Consider the following 21298-nt stretch of genomic DNA (forward strand, 5'->3'; position numbering starts at 1 on the left):
ACAGCTCTCTTGCAAAAATAAAAGCAAAATATACAGTTTGAGCTCACTTATCCTTAAAATAATCCACTCTGCTTGCATTTTTATAAATTGCCATGTGGTTATACAGTTTGTGTTTTCTGAATGCAAAATAAGTACATGATAGGTATGCATTAGAGAAACATCTCCATATTAGAGAGAGGTATGTAACACTAAATAGGCCTCACAGAAAATCTGGTACAATTCTCAAGAGATGCAAATTGAAATGCATGTACATTCATATAGATTTGAGCAAAGGAATTTTATTTGCTAGAAGTGTCAGATACTTAAGATTTTCTGTAGAACAGTTTGACCATGAAAAAGTGGTACTTTGCACCTTATGCAGCTAAGTGTGTTGCTGTGTGCTTGCCCCAAGTTTTAAGCATACATGCATGTATATAAACATGTTATTTTACATATTAAGTACTTGCAAATTAAGTAGGTGTTTGACAAGTTGGCTTACTGTGTGAATTGCACATGATGTTCTGATTGAGGGCTGCTAGCATTTTGTCTACTTGTGGGACTAATTCGATGGTCCTCCTCTGTCCCTTTTCCAGATGAGGAGGGTCCTGAAGGCCTGACTCAGTTCCTGATGATGGAGGTGAAGAAGGTGAGGGCCCAACGAAAGGAGCACCTGGCCAAAGAACACCAGCTCCAGATAAAAAACCAAGGCTTAGAAAAGGAATGTAGCCAGTTAAAGCAACAGCTCCAGAGATTACAGAAAATGCAAGAACGTTGGCAGAGGTTCCAAGAAGAATGGGATACGAACAGCCTGGAGCTGCTGAGGCTGAAGGATGAAAATTATTTGCTGGCCATGCGCTATGCACAACTATGTGAAGAGAAAAACACTGCTGTCTTAAGGAGTAGGGATCTGCAACTTGGGGTATGGTGAGCAATTCAGTACAGTGGAATTATGTCCAAATTAAAGCAAGCTCTCTTCTCTTGATTGAAGGTTATTTTGTTATTAAAATAGTATTTGGGTAAATGTAATACTAGTAAAAAAGAATTATAGAAAAGTACCAGAAAACCAGTTCATCTTGCTTCCATTTCTTGGCACTTTATGCTATGTCTGGTATAAAATTGGTTCTCTTGTTCCTTAGTTTTTCATTACATTGCTCATTTGGATGAATTCTCACCTCCACCCGTGCCTTTTTAATTCTGTTCTCTGCTGAGTTGACTGCTGTCCCTTCCTATCAGCCGTAGGTTTTTTTCCTAAGTGTTCCCGAATACTCTTAATCTATGTTTATCTCCAGTGTAACTCATGACTTAGACGATTCTCTTAAATGCCAACCCCCTCCAACCCCTACCTCCCCGGGATTTGTGAAATGCCAATTTTGAAATTTGAAGCCAAGTTGAGTGTAGGTTCTATTCAACATGACTTTCCTTTATGTCTGTGACTCCTATTAGCTAGGAAATTCCATAGTTTGACATTGCTGGTATCTTTTTTAGGGAAGACAGATTTATCGTTTTAGATCTAAGCAGAGTCTCTGAAAATCAGTGACTGAACAAATGTGTTTGGCACTTGTGTTTATGAATCTTTAAAATTAGAGACAATGATAACAAAATCATGATTTATAAATATATTTAAATTTTTACTCTGTACTAACAGTTTTTCTGTTTGGTGTAATTGTGCACTTCTGCTAGATTTGCTGTATGATCAGCATCAGCAGGTATTCATCCAACTGCAAAATACCTAATCACCTTAGACAGAAAGCTAATTTCCCAGGGTAATCTTTGTCCCTTGTTGATGGAATTCCCAAGGTACCATTTATATCTCTGAAACCACATTTTAGCTAAACTGTCTCCCAAATCACTTTCAACCCTCTGTTTAGCAATAGTCTGTTTAAAAAACAAGTCACATAAAGACAACAGATGGGGAGAGATGAGAAAGAATAAGATTAAAATACTTAACAATATTATTGTTACGATAGTGCTTGAGTTGGGGAAAGCAGGGCATTTTTTCCCAAATTTCTCAGATGTGGCTCTTAAGCTAGGAGATTGTTTTACGTGCATAATCTAAAACTTAATGGTGGCAAATATATAGCAGGTCTTGAGGTCAGATGATTAACCTCATCTGCATTTTTAAAAATGCAGCAGCTTCAGATTGCATTTATTATTGGAAGAAAAGAATATTTTGTGTCCTAAATTAGGTATTTTTTGGATGTGGTAGAATGGTGTGGCAGCAAAATAGTTAAAGTTTGGACTGCATCTGGTTTCAAATTCCCACTTGTCCATAGAAATCCACTGGCTGAATTGGGCAGTCTCAGACGCTCTTGATAGTCTCACCTTAATCTTTATTACTGAATTTCAGTTCTGGGAATAAAATTAGGAGAGATTTTCCACCATTCTTTATGCTCCTGTAAATCTGGAGAGGAATGATATACCGTATTTGCCGGCGTATAAGACGACTGGGCGTATAAGACGACCCCCCAACATTTCCACTCAAAATATAGAGTTTGTTATATACTCGCCGTATAAGACTACCCCCTCTTCCACACACCTTCCACTTTTGCACTTTTTTTTTTTTGGCACTTTTCTGCTTTGGACAATTTTGAAATGAGCTAATCCAATTTTGAACCAAGAATATGCAAATAGCTATGGAGTTTAGAAATGAGTTTTAAAAATATTTTTCATTGCTTACCATTAAGCGTAAAATATGTTGTAAATAAAATGAGAACACAGGAAACGTTCTCTTCTCAATACAGCTGATCTCTCTCTCTCTCTCTCTCTCTCTCTCTCTCTCTCTCTCTCTCTCTCTCTCTCTCTCTCTCTCACACACACACACACACACACACACACACCCAAAAACCCGGACACTGAAAAGGCTGCCAAGGAACAGTATATTCAATGCCTTCTCTTTAATCAAGAAACAAGGAATTCCTTAGAATCTTTTTTTTCCCCAAGTGGCCCTCTTTAAAAAAAAAAAAATGGAGGTAACACTTTCATTCAAAAAGTCTTCCAGTATCTGGAGTCGCTCAGACATATTGAAGTGAGGCAGGAGAGTAAGTGAAATTTGAAATGATCCAGCTACCGTTTTCTTCCCCTCCCGCCCGAAGGCCATTATCTCCACGTCAAAACGAACGAGGGGAGGCAAAGAAGCCAAACACGCTAAAAAGGATCTCTTTATTTTCCTACACAAGGTCACACCTACTTTTCCGCATTCAAAGGACAACCTCTCCTCACCACCACCACACACACACACACACCCCCCAATACCCGCAAACAATGTTCTGGGCATTAATCACCATTGCTACATTAACCTGGTAAATTTATACCCTGCCTCCCCCAGTGTTGCTTTGACGGCAGGATTTCACACAGCGGGGCGCTCGCTCGCTCTCTTCTCCGCTCTCCCACCGTTCGCACATGTTGGAAGCACCGTAAAACCTGATAACCCACCCAGGGGCTCCCCCATCCTTAACCTACAGCCGCCCGCATGCAAAACCTGCGTGCAAAAAGAAAAAAAGAAAAAGAAAAGTACGCCGCACGTGAGGATCTTGAATCCTCTCCTCCCCACACCGCTAAGGAAGGAAGAGGGGAAAGGTTGCGCAGCGCGTGGCAGTGACACCCGCACACACACACACACACACACACACACACACACCGCTCCCCCAGCCTCCCTCCCGGCTGCAACTCAAGCTCGAAGTGGGAGTCGGAGTCCTCCCGGCGTATAAGACGACCCCCCCACTTGGAGGCATGTTTTTCAGGGCAAAAAAGTCGTCTTATACGCCGGCAAATACGGTAATATCTATGGAGATTCTCAGTCATCCCGGTCATGGTTGCCTCAAAGTGATTTATCCTTTGATTCCTTGAAGTATTACTCAGTCTCCATTGCAACCTCTCATTCTAATCTTTGTAGATATAATACAGGTAATCCTCAACTTTTGACCATAATTGATCTTTCTGTTGTTAAATGAAACATTTGTTAAGTAAGTTTTGTCCCATTTACAATTTTTCTTGCTACAGTTGCTAAGTAAATCACTGCAGTTGATAGGTTAGTAACTTGATTGTTAAGTGAATCTGGCTTCCCCATTGACTTTGGTTGTCGGAAGGTCGCAAAAGGTGATCACATGACCTTGGGATAGAGCAATGATCATAAGTATGAACCAGTTGCCAAGTGTCTGAATTTTGATTACATGATCATGGGATGCTGCAAGGGTCATAACTATGAAAAATGATCATGTCATATTTCCAGTGCCGCTGTAACTTTGAATGGTCACTAAAAGAACTGTTTTAAGTCAAGGACTACCTGTAGTCACCAGTTCATGAAGAGTCAGAAGGCTAAGCCCAGTTCTTGGTCCCAAGAACATAGGATTCTTTCTTGCTGTAGACTCTGTCACATTCTTTGCAACACACTTAATACTAGAATTATGACATAAGCAATGAATGGGAGAGAGCAAAGTGTCTCCTATAAAAATGGTAAGTCTCAGATGATCCTTTCGAGTAAGTCAAAAAAGTCTTTGTGGGAAAGGCCAAAACAACCCAAGATTATGGCTATGCTGTGTGGGAATTGAACTGTGTTTATTGTTCTTATGCAACAGTGAGACTTGATGAAAATGAAATCGTAGTTTCATGCATAACAAATAGTATTCTTCTAATGTATCTGGTCATTCATATTTTGAATTATTACCATCAGGGAGATGTTATAGGTCTCCCTGATGGTAATAATTTGAAATATGAATGAGGACTAATAGACTGCCTTTTCCAAGGCAATAATTGTCTTGAATCAAACAGTACATTTGTGATTTAGTTCTATGTATAAAGTGGTATTTTTAAACTATCTAATTTAATATATGTTTTAAATAGGTTTTAGACTAGGTTTTTAATTATTATTATTACTTTAATTATTTTACTTTTTAAATACTGTGTAGTGTAATTGTGATGTGGTGTTTGGGGCACTGTGCTGGAGTAGCTTTCAAATTTCATTGTATTTTGAACACAATGACAATAAAGGTATTCTATGTATCCCCAGGAAATAATGGTTTGGTTTGGAACACAAGTTGTTTTCTACTACCAGATTATTCATTTACTTAACCAGGAAGATCTGCTGGATTTTATGCTCATCAACATCATTTCATATCTGATATTTATAAAGCTGTAGGTGTCAGAATTAAATTTGGGATGTGTTGCATACAAAGAAAGGGTTTAATTCTTGACTTATGGTCCCTTCTCAATATTCTCATCTCCAGTTCAAAATTCCCAGGGTTCCAAATATGTTCAGTCATCTTTTCCAGCCATCAATAAAGGTTAAAAAGAAACTGCTTTATTCTAGGTCAGGCTGTTGATCTATTTTGTCCATTATTGCCTGTTCTAATTGGCCTATTCTAATTCTAATTGGCAGCAGGGATCTGAGGCAGGAGTTTTGCATATATCTTGGGACTTGAACTTTTTAAGTGGATATATTAGATTGCATGCAAAGAAAGCCTCCTACTAGTAGCCTATGAACTCCAAGTACAGCAGCAATTCTAGGTGGCCATTCAGTGTTTCCTTGCCTTCCTACACATCATAAAATTCTGGGTCTTCTGTTTGTCTGTTTTGCTTGGCATTATGTCGACCCTCCAGAATATAACTTATCTAAGGATATGTGTAAATTATAATTGCATTTAATAATATGGTGTCAGATATGTATTATATCCCCCCCTTTTCCCAATTATATTATGTCCCTGAAGAATAAGCCACCACCTGCTATTTTACTGTTCAAAGCCCTATGCATATTGATGATGCTGTAAAAATGATAGATGGTGGCAGTCCTGGCCTTTTTTAGTTAGATCTGAGCTTGAAATGGCTTTCGTATTTGCTCTGGGAAGGCATTATTTTATAGGCCATGGCAGCACTATTCCAATTTCTTTTGAGCAAATTAAACAAGTTATAATTGGAACGGGGCATCTTTTCATGTTAATTGTATCTCTCTGAAATGTAGGATGAATTTTGAAAGTGTATTTATATGTACTTACCTGCTATGAAATATTGCATATACATTTTTCTGGTTATTTCAAGATTTTGATATTTCAACATTTGTATTTCTGTTTAAAGCATGAACCTACCAATTTAACAGCATGATACCAATTTATTTGCATGCAATATTTGAATTCATAGTCATCTTCATTATTTTATTTCAAAAATCTTTAAAACCATCAGATAAATTGGTATTATTGTACCATATTGCAGATGAAAGTTATTGATTTTATGGTAAAGTCAAAATTTGAAATGCATGGTTCATGGTTCTTCACAATTCTACATGTAGCTTACTGTTGCCTTGTACTATGAGATGAGTAGCATATAAATTTGTTAAATAAATTACCTTGAACAACCCAGGCTAAGATAGAATAGAGCTATGGTTAAAGAAGGACAGACTCATTCTTATATATACATTAATCCCTTTAGTGTGTGACTATATTTATAAAAGAGAGAAAAAAGCGTAAGAATCTCATTTTATAGCATTGATCACTTTAACGATGGAGTACTGTCTGTTGTAGTTTCAGTGTGCTGTATGTGTTTTCCATTTGTGTAGGAATGTTTGATTGTTAAATGCTTGATTGATTAAAACATAAATTGGTAGTATTTTTTTTAATTGTAGAGCCTAAAAGCATCTTGACCACACTGTTGAATTTTCTGGTATGATTTCCAAAATTGGAAGCATGATTTTTTTTGGCATTTTTTTATGGGAAGGACATGGAAACTTGAAAGCATAAACCTAACATAACACTGCTTAAAAAAGCATAATTCCCACTAAAGCAGAAAAATCTCAACCCTGCCTATGTGTTTGATAGAACCCATCAATTTTACTTTAGTATGGCTTTTCTTCCATTTTCCTATTACCAAACATTGTCCAGGGTGGTCTAAGATATGAGTTTAACTAGATTACCCTTGTGTCTTTCTTTTAGCTGCTTTCAGCAGTCTTAGAATTGCTCCAAATTAAATGCAATCCTGGGATTCATCTGAAGTGCCAATCATTAGAATTTGTTCTGGAGATTGGTAGATTCTTCAGATGAATCCCAGGTTAGATTATATTTGATGCTATTGAAAAGCAGGTAAAGGTATAAAATAGATGTCAAGTCCCCATTGTAAATGACGTTTTCATTCCAGACATTTGACAGAATTTATTAGACAACCCTTTCGTTACTTGAATTTCATCTTGAGCAATAGACACGTCTACTTCCACTTTATGCTGGAAACTTTAACTTTAAATCTATATATGTGTTTAGATTAGAAATTTTCTGAAACCACTATTCTGCCTTCCTCAAACCAGTTGTCACCAATCATATTGGATAACAATGTCCAACATCATGTCTCAGTGAACCTGGTTGGATGTGTTGGCCAGAAATGATCAGAGTTGAAGTCCAAGTGGAGGAAATAAAATTGGAAAAGGCATGTCTAATCTTCTAGATTTTTTTACCTATTATTTTAAATGTTTTTGAGCATGCATCTATTAAACAATTGGCTTGCTAACCCACAAATCTATTATTACATTCAGAAATAGGGCACATATTGTGAAGAGAACTCACCTATGCTTCAATTTACTCCTTTCTTTTTAGTACAATATTTATTGACTGCGAACCATTAAAAGGTTTTATGTAAGACTTAAGTTTGATTAACTTCCTGATCAAAATAAACCCCTATATAAATTTAAACTACTTGTTTCTCTAGTGCTGTAATCAATGTAGTGCTGTAATAGTCTTTTATCTGTTCCAACTTTCAGATGGATCAGTTGAAGTGCAAGATCACTTGTATGGAGGAAGAGTGTTCCTTATTGAAGAAACAAACATTAATGGCTCCTCAGCAGGAGGTGGAAGATCATGGATTTACTGACATTTCTGATTTGCAAACTGAGAACCAGAGGTTAATTGCTTCACTTCAGGAGTTGCAGAATGTAATGCAGGTACATTCTGAAAAATGTGGATTTGAGAGTAATCCATAGAAGCATTCTCTATTCTGAACCTTCTCCTGTATGGGGTCATTTTTGTATTTAAACTGGGACAGCATCTGAAAGAGCAACCTTGATCTATAAAAATGATTTGGTTGCAGAGGAACCCAACATTGTAACTCAGAGCATCAGGTGCCAGTATACTCTCATTTTTTGATGGTCTGCCCTGAGACTCCAACTATGGACCTTCCAAGGTTCTTCCTGGTATAGTCCAGATTTCCTACTTGGTGCCTTTGAAGACTTCACATAATTCTTTAAGTAACAAAGTTAAATAGGCTTGGGGTAATTTGTCCATTGATTTATATGTTTGGAACCCAGATGTCAGGGAAGGCTGCTGAGGACTTTAAAGGAAACCCATTTAATCTGCATATAATTAAAACTTCTGTTTTAGAATTTCATTCTGGGCCTGTGACTGGGTTGCTACTTCACACTAACTTTATTAGTTTCAGCTGTGGTTTGCTTAATAACAAGTAAACGATTCATATATCTCATGTAAGTCACAAGCAAGGCTTTGCAAGCCATAGTGTTCACGCAATAAGCTGTGCACAAATAAAACAAATCATTTTGGTGCGATGTATGAATCCATTCTGTTGGTGCCAGGATTGTTACTTTTCCCCACCTTAAAACCAAGTGATAAAGTCTTTACTATTATAATTGAAATGGGAATGGGTTGGTCACATAGCAAGAAGAAATGATGGCAGGTAGACCAAGGCAGTCATAGAATGGAAACCACTTGATAAAAAGCATCCACAAAAGACACCTAAAACAATAAGGATCTACGACATCAGCAAGTATTGTGGGCCCAATTGGAAAAAGAAAGCTCAGGACTGTATTAGTTGGAAGCTTGCAGAATAAGCCTTCATCCTGTAATGGATAGACGGGTTAAAATGATGATGATTTCTCTACTACAGGGGTGTTAAACTCGTGTTGACACAGCAGTATCACGTGATGTAGTGGGACTTTCCCCCCCTTTGCTAAACTGGGCAGGGTCAGCACGTGACGCAACTGGCCTGCGGGCTGCAAGTTTCATACCTCTGCTCTACTACTACTATACTTCTATTATGAGCTGCGGGTGGTTAGAGTGTAGTACTGCAGCCTTCTTCTGCTGCCTGCCAGCTGCCAGCAGTTTGGCAGTTCGAATCTCACCAGGCTCAAGGTTGACTCAGTCCTCCATCCTTCTGAGGTGGGTAAAATGAGGATCCAGATTCTTGGAGGCAATAGGCTGACTCTGTAAACCACTTAGAGAGGGCTGTAAAGCACTATAAAGCAGTTGTCATGTCTCCAGGGCATGCTGGAGCCGTGACACCACGCGTTGTGCCATGTCAGACTATGCTATCGAGGGGGGAAATGCTGTTAACCACCCAACCTGGGGCTTCGACTGTTCCACGGAGATAATGAGCCTTGCTGACGTCACACGCTGAGTTGTTACAGCCTGCGGGCGGTTGTAGACAAAGTGATTAGGATGCTGCCTGTTGAACTAACGATCTCAAGAGGGGTGGAGGGTCACTTCATAGGCGTAAATACAATGTTGGAATATGATATTTGTACAAGTATAGTAAATAGGGGTAAATAATTAATGGATAAAAGCACGGTGTATAGGGTGTTACATGGTGACCGGATGTGATCCAGTAGCGCTCACCGGATGGTGGATAAACTCATTAAGTTGTTAACTGGTGTATAAATACAGCTCTGGCTGCGAGGTGCGTCAGAGCTGACTTTAATTCCTTTTGGTTACTCGTTGTTACCTGAATCCGGAACATTGTATGGACGAATAAAGACTCATTTGATCATTACCTTGAGACCTTTGTTTCCCTTCCTGCCTGGAATTCGGTGAAACAGCTGAGAGCAGTATGTAAGTCTAAGTGCTATTGCTATTGCTACTACTGTTGTTCTAGTTGGAATTTAAGCATACAGGTGTTAGTCCAATATAATTAAAGGGCATCTGATTGGAAAACACTAAACTAGTTATATTTTTGATTTTACGTGTAGACCTTAAACAATTAAAAGGTGAATGTCAGCAAGGCTGTTCCTTCCTTTCCAGCAATGCCTTGTATTTTTGTGAATCACAGTCCTTGTTCCCTTCTAAATTACCTCATCACAACATTGACAAATGTTTCTCCTTGAATGGCTTCAGTACAAAGTAGTCTTTTATAATAAGTGTAAGACTTGCCATCCAGATAAACATACGACGTATTGCAGGAGAGTTGTGTTCATTCTTACACTAGTGCTGGATCAGAATCTGAGTCGGTTGAGTGCTAAAAATAAAATATATTTTGAAAAGAAGGCCTCTAGCACTGGCTTAGATGCTGCTAAAATATCAGTGGGTGGTATGAACAGCTGTGATTCTCAGCTGTTTGGGAGATGTAAACAGCCTGTTATATCTGGGTTACCAAATAACCCCTATTTTTACCCTGGAATATATGAATATATATATAGTTTTGAAGTTTTCCTTGAATTTATGATTTAAAACTATCCTGTATTATGGATTCCAATTATTTGGTTATTTACATAAGTTATCTCATGATGCACAACTTACTGTTAATTTGTTTTAGTTTTGGTGAATGTTACTTAAATACTTATATTTTGGTTTAAAATTCTTCCTTTCCCCACAAATCCTTTTAATTTATTAAACCATATAGTTTTTAAGAAAAGTATTCGTGAGGAAGGGATACAATCAGTTATATAAATCTATTACATACTCAGCAAAATATTGCCATTTCCATTATACTCTGCAATTTTTATCTAGAATAGTTTAAGAACTCATCCCAGAAAGCATGAAATTGTAAGGTTCTTATCTTAGAAGACATGAGTCCATCTGCCCATGTTCATAATCATCCATAAAACATTGCTTAGCTATGATGTTTTGACTATACAGTTTCAATCTGACACAGCTTATCTGTTTAGAGCAAGTATTTTTCACTGCTTAGATCCCCTCATATCATTCATCTAAATATAATCAAAACTAGAGCTCTGCCTATACATTATTGGCTTCGACAGCTACTGTGGCTTACTGGTTTCATGCAGGCAGATGCAGAGTCAGCCTATGGAAGCGCCATCAGGGCTGACGTTACTGTTAGAGATACTGAGACAAGTATCTTGGACTTCAATAGGAAGCCACTATAGGACTTCCGGTTTGAAGGGCTTCGGCGACAGACAGGAATCTGCGATTCTGCCTGGGCTCGCCGCTGGAGCGCCCTGAGCCAGCTGGTTTCGGGGCTAAGCCACCCCGTAGAGGTGGTGAAGAGGGGGGAGACTGCCAGCAGGGTCGAGGAGAGCCGCATCTCTCCTCCTCAGCTGGCCATTACTCCCTTTCCCGAAGGCGGCAGGAGCGGTGGTCAGAAATGGCCACCTCAAAGAAGAACTCAACCAGAAAAGAACATGCAGGAGGAAGATAAGAAGTGAAAGTTTTGGCTGACCGGGCTAAGTTGAAAAAGCAACAACTAAGGTACCCTGGAATTTAAATTTTACAAGAAATAACATAGCTCCCAAAGAAGAGTCTGAAGCAGTGAAAGAAAGTGAAAAGGGAAAGGCTTGGCTTTTCCCCCCCTTCTCTCCCCTTCCTTATATTGACAACTAAGAATAAGAAATTGGAAAAAACTGCTTTGGCATCAATAGGCAATTAAGCTGAATGCCAAAGGGACAATAAAGATTTCTGGATATTAAAACCTTTTTCTTCTATAAGCAGGACGGGAGAGAAAAAGAATAAGGGCAGGATCTGGAAGAGGGAGGAGACTGCCTGGACTTTAAAAGAATCTAAAGTAAAATTTCAATAAGACTTCTAAAAGATACATTTTAACTGAAACTTTGCAACTAAATAGTAACCCCAGGAAGAGAAAGTGGAAAAAAAAGAAAGAGCAAAAAGAAACAGTTTGTGTGTATTTGGATTACTTGGTGACTTTTGGATTTTTGGTTATTATATTTGAATGACTAAAATCAATCAGGTGGTTGTTTAAAAAATTCTACAATGGCATCACTTTTGGATGAATTGAAAATGGAACTTAAAAAGTACAAAGAAGATGCACAAGAAGGGAAGGGTTCTTTTGGCTTCGTTTTTCAATTCTTAGAAATGGAGATTTGAAACTATGAGAAACAACAAGAAAAGACTGCAAAACAAGAAGACTGGGACAAAGAAGAAGCCATCTTTAATGAACAAGTAACTCTATGTGGTGAAGAAAAAGGAAAGGGGGGAAATAGGATGGAGAATTTAAGACTTAAAAAAACAACCAAAGAAAAGAAAAATAATTCGAAAAATAAGTATAATACTGGAAAGCAACAGAAAAGGGGAATACAGAAGAGGGAAATAGAGGTAGAGAGACAAAGGGGTAAAAAGGGGAGAGAGAAGAAGAAAGGGAAGAAGGAAAGGAAAAGAAGTTACAAAAGTCTGGAGCAAGATATAAAGAAACAACCTATTTAGAGATAATGGGTGAAAATCTAACTGAAAAAGGGAGTCTGTAAAGGTACATAAGATTGTATTGTTATATTTGTAATAGAAATAATGTTAGAAAATTGGAAACAACATATGATTAAAATGAGGGATAAAATAGCTAGTGTAATTTAGTGAAATGTTTGTGAATAAAGTAAATGAAATAAAATAAATGAGAAAATTGACTTAGGAAAGAATGGGAACATTTTAATTAGTCAATGTTTTATAAAATATAAGTGAAGAGGGGGGGAATTAACTATGGAAAGTTTATAATTGTTCCCATAGAAGTATGATATTTAATTGAAAAGTAACGTGAAAAATGTTAAGACTTTAATGAATATTAATATTAATGATAGAATTGAATTGGAATGGAATGTTGTTTTAATTATATACATTTATAATTTTTTCTTTTTTTAAGAATACAGTGTGTATTTTAAGAATGTACCAAGCAGAATCCGAATGGAAGTTATGTATTATATTGAGTGTTATAACTTTAGGGGAAAGATATAAAGGCGTCATACTCCAATCTGTAACTACAGGAGAAATTTTGTTTAATGAGAAAAGATAATAGACAATTGAAACAGGACAGACAAAAAAAATACAAATATAATGATTTGAATTGAGATGAAATAAATAAAATAAAATTGAGGAAATTAAAAGAGGGGAGAAGCCATGTAGAAAATGTAAAATAGTAATAAGATATGGAATAGAATATAACAATGAGCATGAACCTGAATTTGCATCTGTACGAAGAAATGTAACCCGGGATTATGCTGCTTTCAAAAAAGATGTTTTAATTGTATTTCTTTTCTTTTTGTGAAAACTCAAATAAAATTTACAAAAAAAAAAGGAAGCCACTATATAATTGTGGAATATATTTCTCTACTGACAAGAGAGAAATCTGCTTGTGTGGATTTCTGTTTTAGAAGACAGTAACTTGATTGACCTTAGAATCAATGTATCTTGATTTTGCAAGCAGGGGCATCGCTCATTGCTCCATCTCAGGCAGCAGAATACCCCAGGCTGCTCTTGCTGGGAATGAAAAAGGCTGCTAAACTGAATCAATCTTACAGTCTCAAATAGATTTAAGAGTCATTCTTTGCTTAGAAGCTAAGGGGACAGGCTTGCTAATTGGCACTATTCAGAATCACTGCTAGACTAGAGGATTCAAAATTATTAAAAGCAGCCATGAAATTAAAAATGGCACGGCACTGGTATGAAGTTTGTTGCACAAATGCACCTTTCACTTTTGGTGGTAGTGAAGATATAGATATTGAATTGGTTAGCCTTTCTTAAAAAAAGGACCTTCCACTGCTAACTGAGGATGGAAGGTGGTGAACACATCTGGAAGTTGTCAAGCAGGCAAAGCGTAGAGTAGAAGAGAACTCTACTCTGGAGCTCTTGCTGGAGATATTTTAAAATATTCCCTAGGCAAGCATGCTGATCTCTCTTCTTTTTCCCCAAAGGCCTTAATTATCCTGAAATCATTATGTCCTAGCACATGAGTGACTTTGCTTCTTTACTGCTTAGAAAGCAAGGGAAGACCAGGCTCCGGGCTCTGAGAGGGTGCTTCTAGACATTCTGGAGCATGATTGGAAAGAAGCACAAGCAGACCGACAGGAACTGTGTCAGAAGCTCAACTCCTTACAGAACGAGCTGCAGTGTGCTGAACAGCTGAGAGATAAGGTAAGATGCTGTAACACCCAGACATTTAAGCTTGGAGATACGTTGGAACGGCCGTGAAATTCTTGTTCCAGACATTAGTGAGCAGGGAATGTCTGTGCTGTGGGCTAAAGGCAGTCAAGATATTTTGGGACTCTGATAGTCCTTACTTTGTTCTACCCTTTTGAAAAAAAACCCCAGCAAAACCTATGGAAGAATTTTTTTTGCAAATCGAGACAGACAATGGAAGATGATAATTATATCCTACTTCCACCCCTGCAAGCAGGTGTATAAAAAAGGAAAATAAGATTCTAATACTATTCATTTCTGGATCTCACTACTGTTAGAATGAACACCTTCATAGAGTATCATTAAGGCAATTTGGACCCTGGCAGGAAAAATCTTCCCTATCCTTGTTCTAATGTCTTTTAAACATCAGGTACATGCTTTCTATTCTGGAAATTCTAAATTTAGTCCCTTTGTCCAATCTATGCATGATAATTGAAAATGGAGTGTAACGGATGCAAAACACTTTCTTCTTTCTGAACCCTGACATTTGAAAAGAGATTGCAAACCCCCAACTGCCTTTGTTTAAGACCTGAACGTTTACTTGGAAAGTAATCCATCTCTGGAATTTCTTTCTCAGTATCTGCAAGAAATGGAGGATTTACAATTGAAATTCCATACTCTGCAGAAGAACTGTGAGCTGTATAAGCACAGAATGAACACCGTGCTGGCTCAGCTAGAGGAGATTGAGAAGGAAAGAGATCAGGTAAATTGCTTCTCCTCTGAAATATTTCCTTGGTTTATAATTATGGTATACAGTTAAGATTAAACAACGTTCTTGCTACCCCATTTCATGCTATTCAAAGTAATAGAAAAATACAGAAACCCTGTAGGAATAATAAGATGGAAGAATGGTGCTTGCTTTATGTTTTCAATCTAGTCTGTTTCTCAGTGTGTGGTTCTTCATAGCTACTTATGTAATATGATCTCAGATCCTATATCAGATAGAAACATCTAGAAATCTGTCAAGATTGTTTATTTACACCAGTTTTTGGTTATTTGGGTTATTTTTTTTATTGAACGTGCTCTGTTCCATTGCTTTTGCTCTTCAAGTAATTGTATACTGATTGAATTATATGTCAATGCATTCTCATTTCTCAATATTTCAAAGAGCTATCTTACTGTAATTTTACTTCCAATCAGGAAGTTCTTTGTTTAGAAAGGCCTGGTGAATACTAGAAGTGAGCTGAAAAGGACTAATAAACTATGGCATTTTATCTTTTTGATTATGGATACTAAAACAGCAGAAATTATGCAGCAATGTGCAAAATTGGATATAACTTATTTAGAATGCGATTTAGAGAAAAGAGCATATGCTATGCACAGTTCTGCCTATAATCTCACCCATCAGTTCCCCTTCTTCACCGTTTCCTTTAGGCCATTCAGAGCCGAGATGACATTCAGCTCCAGTATTCCCAAAGCCTCATTGAGAAGGACCAATACCGTAAACGTGTTCGGAACTTGGAGGAAGAGAGGGATGACTTGCTGAGCAAACTCACACAGGCTGAGGGCAAGATCTTCACCCTAGAGGGACAGTTGCAGCGATGCTTGTGTAACAGGGGGCTTGCCAAGAAGGTATGTTTGGAGGAAAAGAGAAAGTCAATAGAAGGGAATATTTGCAACTCAGGGTTGAAATGAGAGGTCCTTGGTGTTCTCTAAGCTTGGTTATTTTCTTGCAGATGTTTCATTACCTAAACTAGGTAACACCACAGACTGGCACTGATGATGTTGCCTAGTTTGAGTAGTGAAATGTCTGCAAGAAAACAAGCTTAGAGAGCACCAAGGACCCTTTGAAAGAAAGACGAGAAGGCCAATGTCTTGTTGGGAAGGGAGACTAGAATTTAAGGGAATCATTAGGCACAAAAGACAGGACTATACACTTCAATTAACAGATTTATTGCTAAAAGCCTGCACAGGAATCTTCTCAACTAAAGTTCAGCATCTGTTTAGAATTACATAAGGGTCAATAGCACTCGAGGGAGGGAAGGGTTGGACTTAATTCTCTTGTGGCTACATAGGATTTTATGCTGATTCCCTCTTTCACTCTGCCCCATCCCCTCTGCCATTCTTTCTACAGTAATTCAGTTAAGCTTGCTAGAGAGGAAAAGGGCACATGTGAATGGTGATATAAACTATCCAACATGCCCTCATCTGCTAGATAATTGCAAGAGTGAGAATTCAAAACACAAGAAGCACATGTAAAAAATAGCCATCATGAAGGCAAAAAGGACAGCTAGATATTCCAATTTTAAACTACATTAAAGTCTGTAGGATTTAAACCGTCCCAAATTCTTCTTCAAGCCTTTGATACTTTATCAAAATGAAACAAAAACAAATCTATAGTGCTGCATTTATGGGATTCTAACCTGATATTAAGAAATCAAACAAATTCTGGTACTGCAAAAATGAAATTTCCCTCTGAAATGATTAAGTCAGTCTGGATGACTCTTAAAATCAGAAAAGTAATGCTCTTTTTTAGCCTCCATGGAATCAATGCAGTAAATGAAGTAATGCAAAGAATTCTTGTCTGAAAATTAAGGCCCAGTGTGTGTCTGTGTAGGAGTGAATCTTAAAGGATGAGTTACTTTACTGAAGTATCTTGCATTCATTCTCTCTTTTTCTCTCCTCCTGGCCCCCAAGATATGTTCCTCTTCTCATTCACTATACAGCAGCAGTTGGAGCATAATAGAGAAGCCTTTGTCCCCGGAGGATGGGATTGTAGATTCACCAGACATCCTGGACATTGTCTTCCCAAGAGACTCTGTAGGGCCAGATGTGGTAAGAAGAGATTGCATAAGCCATGAACTAAAAAGGCACATTCTTAAATGCTGAAAGATCTCAGTTAGTTACAAAGAATTAGATGGCAGAGTGTAGTCAGTCCTGACTTACTGAGGTATAATTTTCAAAAGCTGTCTGATAGTGAGAAATGCTGAAAGTTGTAGTTCAGCAAAATGTGGAGGGCTATCTTGTGGCAGCTATTATTAATGAAAAAGACAATTGATGCTTTTTGGAGGAAAGAGCTGATCTGGTATAAGATAATTTTGTATGTTCTTGGAAACGATTGCTGTTTTTCTGTTTAGGTGGCAAAAACTGATATTCAAAGCTGACAATATACTTAGTAAGGGCAAAGCTGAGCCTAAATCAGGTTCCTACAACTAACTACTCCCAGGTTGTATTGAGAACCTTGAAAGTTAGAATCCCAAGACATCTAAAGGGTCTTAAGTTGGGGGTTGCAATCCCAGCATATCTATGGGAACTTGCTCTTTTATGATTTTTGATGAGAACAGATGAAATCTCTGTTCTAGAACCAACAAAATTATGTAACGTTCTGCACTGTGTTCAGTAGGCAGGCACGACTGTCACAGCCACTACTTTTGGCCTATTAGCACTGGACTTCTACATTAGGTAAATACTTTATTGCAGGAAGACACACTCATCAGTTAATGCGAGAGTGCAGTGAATTTGAATTAAGAAAATTCAATTGAGTTGAAAATTTGGTGTATAATGACTGAACCATTAGTTCCCAACACAACTTCTTTAGGAGACACTAGCATCTAATTTTGAGTATGCAGGTTTAGATGAGTAGGGTTTCATGGTTGTTAAACCAGGAAATATAAAATTACAAATGACAATCCAACTTTTGAATGAAGTCTGTGGCTTGACTATATATCTGTGGTTCCCTTCTCTATTCTGGTGTCTTCCATATGTATAATACATGCAGACTTGTATAATTCAATTCTCTTATAGAACATGGGGGCCAGCCTCAAAACCACCCTTGGTTTTCCATACTCGTATGCTTTTTAAAAGAAGAATCTGTCAGCTATAGCCTATGTTCTCTTTACAGTTGGCTTCCAGATGGAGGAGAAGCTTCCAGGAACAAATTGGCTTTTATCCCATTTGCTTCCTGAAGTTGTCTCCTTCCTCTCAGGATGGCTTGGTTGGGAAGTTTTTAATCTTCTATGAAGTTGCTGGTGATAACAAAATGATATAAGTATCAATAGGACTTGAACCCTCCCCTTGTATTCTGTCCTAAATATGCAAACAGGATATATTAGCTTCTGATCAGAGTTCTGGTATTTAGGCTAACCTTCACCAATTTGACATTTTTTAAAGAAGTATTGGGTTTATAGTTCATTGGATTCCCACCCATTATGACCACTCAGAATTCTGGAAAATGTTACTCCTGAGTCTTGAGAGGTTATCAGGTTAGTGAATCAGGCTAGTGGTTGAGGCACCAGGCTAGAAACCGGAAGACGGAATTTTACTCCTATCTTAGCCATGAAAACCATCTGGGTGACATTGGGTTAGTCACTTCCTCTCAGCCCAACTCTCCTCATAGGGTTGTTGTGGGGAAAATAAGAGGAAGAAGGTGTGCTGGATATTTTGTCCACTTTGAGTTATTTGTAAAAATATAAAGATGGGTTGGAAATAATTAAATAAAAATATATCACCCCACTTCTGCCAATGGTACCTCAATGCCTCAGTTAGATGATAACCTGTATGACAGGATGCAACCTCATCAGAAAAAGGGCTTTGTCTACATACTTTTTGTTTACATGCGCATGGCTTTTGTTGAGCAATTTGTGATTAAAATCACAAGTGGTGATATCAAGCCTAGCTAAAGAATGATTGAGACAAGGAAATGTGGGTTTGGAGAAGTAAGAACTTGTCTAAATTCAACATACGTTGTCTGCTTTCCTTAGGAAGTGACTCCAGACAGAGAGAAAGAAATAAATCGGCTCTCCATCTTTCCCTTCCCACCATGTGCAGGTTCTATACTTCGACGGCAGCGTGAAGACGGGCCAACGCCTTTCAAGAGGTAGCAATTAGAATAAGCTGTAAAGAAGTTTCTCTCTGTTACCTTCCTGAACCTTGGGCTTGTCCATTCAGAAGGATATTTCCTGCTGCGGAACACACTTCAACATTAATGCATTTTTTTCTTAACCTTTGCAACTTTAAGGTGTGGACACATTCGATTCCCAGAACTGGCTGGGGAATTCTAGGAGTCAAAGTCCACACATCTTTAAATTGTCCAGGTTGAGAAAAAAATGCATTAATGTATGACTGGTAGAGGAATATTGTACCTCAGACACGTAGAATTACAGTATTACTGTATTACTGAATTACAGTATTACTGTAATTCTGGATTGACTCCCTTTGACTTAGTTTAATTCAGATTATCAAATGTTTGGTAGAAACTCTTGAGATATTCTTTCAGTGCTGAATTTGAACAATCCAGTCTCTCCTCTTTCTTAAGGTTCTCTCTGCTAATCAGTTTTCTATATGAGAAATAAAAACATTTGTCTTCTGGAAATGTAATGAAGGGAATGAAGTCATGTCAGAGAACAGAAATAGGCCAGGCAAGAGACAGGGGAACCTTACATTCCAACCTGCTCGCCAGAGATTTTAACTGTTCTGTTTTGGTGTTCCAAATAAGAGATTTTAAACTCTAGGACAGAGGCCTCCAAACGTGGCAACTTTAATACTTGTGGACTTCAACTCCCAGAATTGCTCTAGGATTCATGAGACAGACAAAGTGGTAATGAAATTACCCTGCTCAGGTTACAAAAAAAATGTATCAATATAGATAATACGATAACACGGTGGAGAATTAATGAAGGCTGGAAAGGAACTTTCCACTATTTTATATGTCCTCTGGATTATTTGAAGAAATGAAAGAATATTAATGTAAGAGATTTGATTTTGATTTTTGTAAAAAGTAATGTTTTTCCTCATTGTGCTCTGTATTTTTTCCTGTCTTCAGCTGGTCTTATGGGTCCTTTGGTAGCATGGAAGACTTAACAGGTATTGCTAGACATGATTTCCTATCAAACATTTTCATCTTAAAAGCTGCAAAGACCGATTATTGGGGCAGGGAGAGAAGAGACTTCCCTCATACAAAATCACCTGCATGAATATGTATCCACTAGGGGGCACACTTGCCCCATGCTTCAGTTGAGTTCATTATCCAGGGGCTCACTGGTGTCCTGCATGCATGCTTGACTCTCAAGTTATTACTGTTTGGTGCACTTAATTTATTGGGGAGGGGGAGTGGTTAGACAATGAATGTGATTCAGATTCAGAAGAGTAGAAACTGGAAAAGATGAATGTTTCCGCTTCTGGCTGTTATTGGTTCTTGGTGACAGGTTGTAAATCTCTAGAGCCTGTCTCACTGTATATCCTGAGATCAGATAGTTTTGTGGCATTCACTATAAGGCATCTAACAGGAAGATTGGCATTTAGCCCAATCCTGTCTGGAGTTTTTCATTTAGAGGTTAAGTATGCCAAAGGTGTGCCCAAAACCCAATCATTCAATACCTAAATTCAGTTCAAGCTTCTCTGTTGATTCCATTAATGGACATTCACTGTCCAGATTTTAATGTAATATGGGGTTCTTTAAAGAGGCCATATTTACTCATGACTTGCTATCTTTGGGGGCTAATATCAGCCAAGTGTCAGTGTTCCAGGGAACCTCCATTCCAATCAGTAACTCCGAGACAAACATAATCTCAAAAGTACCTTTATTAGAATAGCACCTGGCACATCTGTGGAATTTCAAAACTAAAAGTTTCCCAGACTTCCCACAATGTCCCAAATATACAACCATCCCCTTTTTTCTCATCATCACATCACATGAACAAATCCCAAGTAAGTTCCTTTTTTCTCCTGAGCCACACTCTATGACCTTGAACTAACAAAAGAATTATATTTTGTCTACTTAAAGCTACTCAATAAAAATCACCCCCTCCCACTTTCTCAAGCTATGTGGCAGCGATGAATTAGGATTCCAAAGCTGACACCAAGCTTGTGACCCAAGCTTGTAGGTGTTAGGTCTTTTACTGAGTTCCACCCATCTGATGGCACCGTTAGCCTTGCAAAGGAAAGAGCCCTTCCAGTTGGGATTTTGTTTCCATATTTATGTCAGTGTTTCTCCTCCCATGAACCTCCCCAGTCCCTCTACATGCAACATAAGAACGAATAATATGAACTTGCTCTCCATCTTTCTCCTCATCAGGAAGTATCAACACCACAGCCTCTTCTGCCAGGTCACCTTCCTCTTCCAGCAGTGCATACACCAGAGCAAAATCAGAAGCTTGTCTGTCCGATGATTGTAATCAACACGCATTTGCCAGAAGGTCTGTTTGGCTTCCTCCTTGGTTTCTAGACACAACTTTATTAACACAAGGGTCATACATAACAAGATTGTCCTC

General features: G+C 38.0%; 1 protein-coding gene across 4 annotated transcripts in view; it reads left to right on the forward strand.

Moving 5' to 3' along the window:
* Positions 1 to 21298, forward strand: part of CARD10 (caspase recruitment domain family member 10) — a 53056-nt gene that overhangs the window by 11083 nt on the left and 20675 nt on the right. For all 4 annotated transcript variants that reach the window (XM_026694918.2, XM_087968341.1, XM_087968342.1 and 1 more), the window contains 9 exons: positions 573 to 898; positions 7712 to 7891; positions 13890 to 14045; positions 14668 to 14793; positions 15465 to 15662; positions 16728 to 16865; positions 18791 to 18906; positions 19852 to 19892; positions 21103 to 21223. In XM_026694918.2, coding sequence (XP_026550703.2) covers positions 573 to 898; positions 7712 to 7891; positions 13890 to 14045; positions 14668 to 14793; positions 15465 to 15662; positions 16728 to 16865; positions 18791 to 18906; positions 19852 to 19892; positions 21103 to 21223 — 1402 coding nt within the window. The remainder of the gene's footprint in view (positions 1 to 572; positions 899 to 7711; positions 7892 to 13889; positions 14046 to 14667; positions 14794 to 15464; positions 15663 to 16727; positions 16866 to 18790; positions 18907 to 19851; positions 19893 to 21102; positions 21224 to 21298) is intronic.

This window comes from Notechis scutatus, chromosome 6 (assembly GCF_049901735.1).
Source record: "Notechis scutatus isolate UNSWTSFEM ecotype Mainland chromosome 6, rNotScu1.2, whole genome shotgun sequence".
NCBI lineage: Eukaryota > Metazoa > Chordata > Lepidosauria > Squamata > Elapidae > Notechis > Notechis scutatus.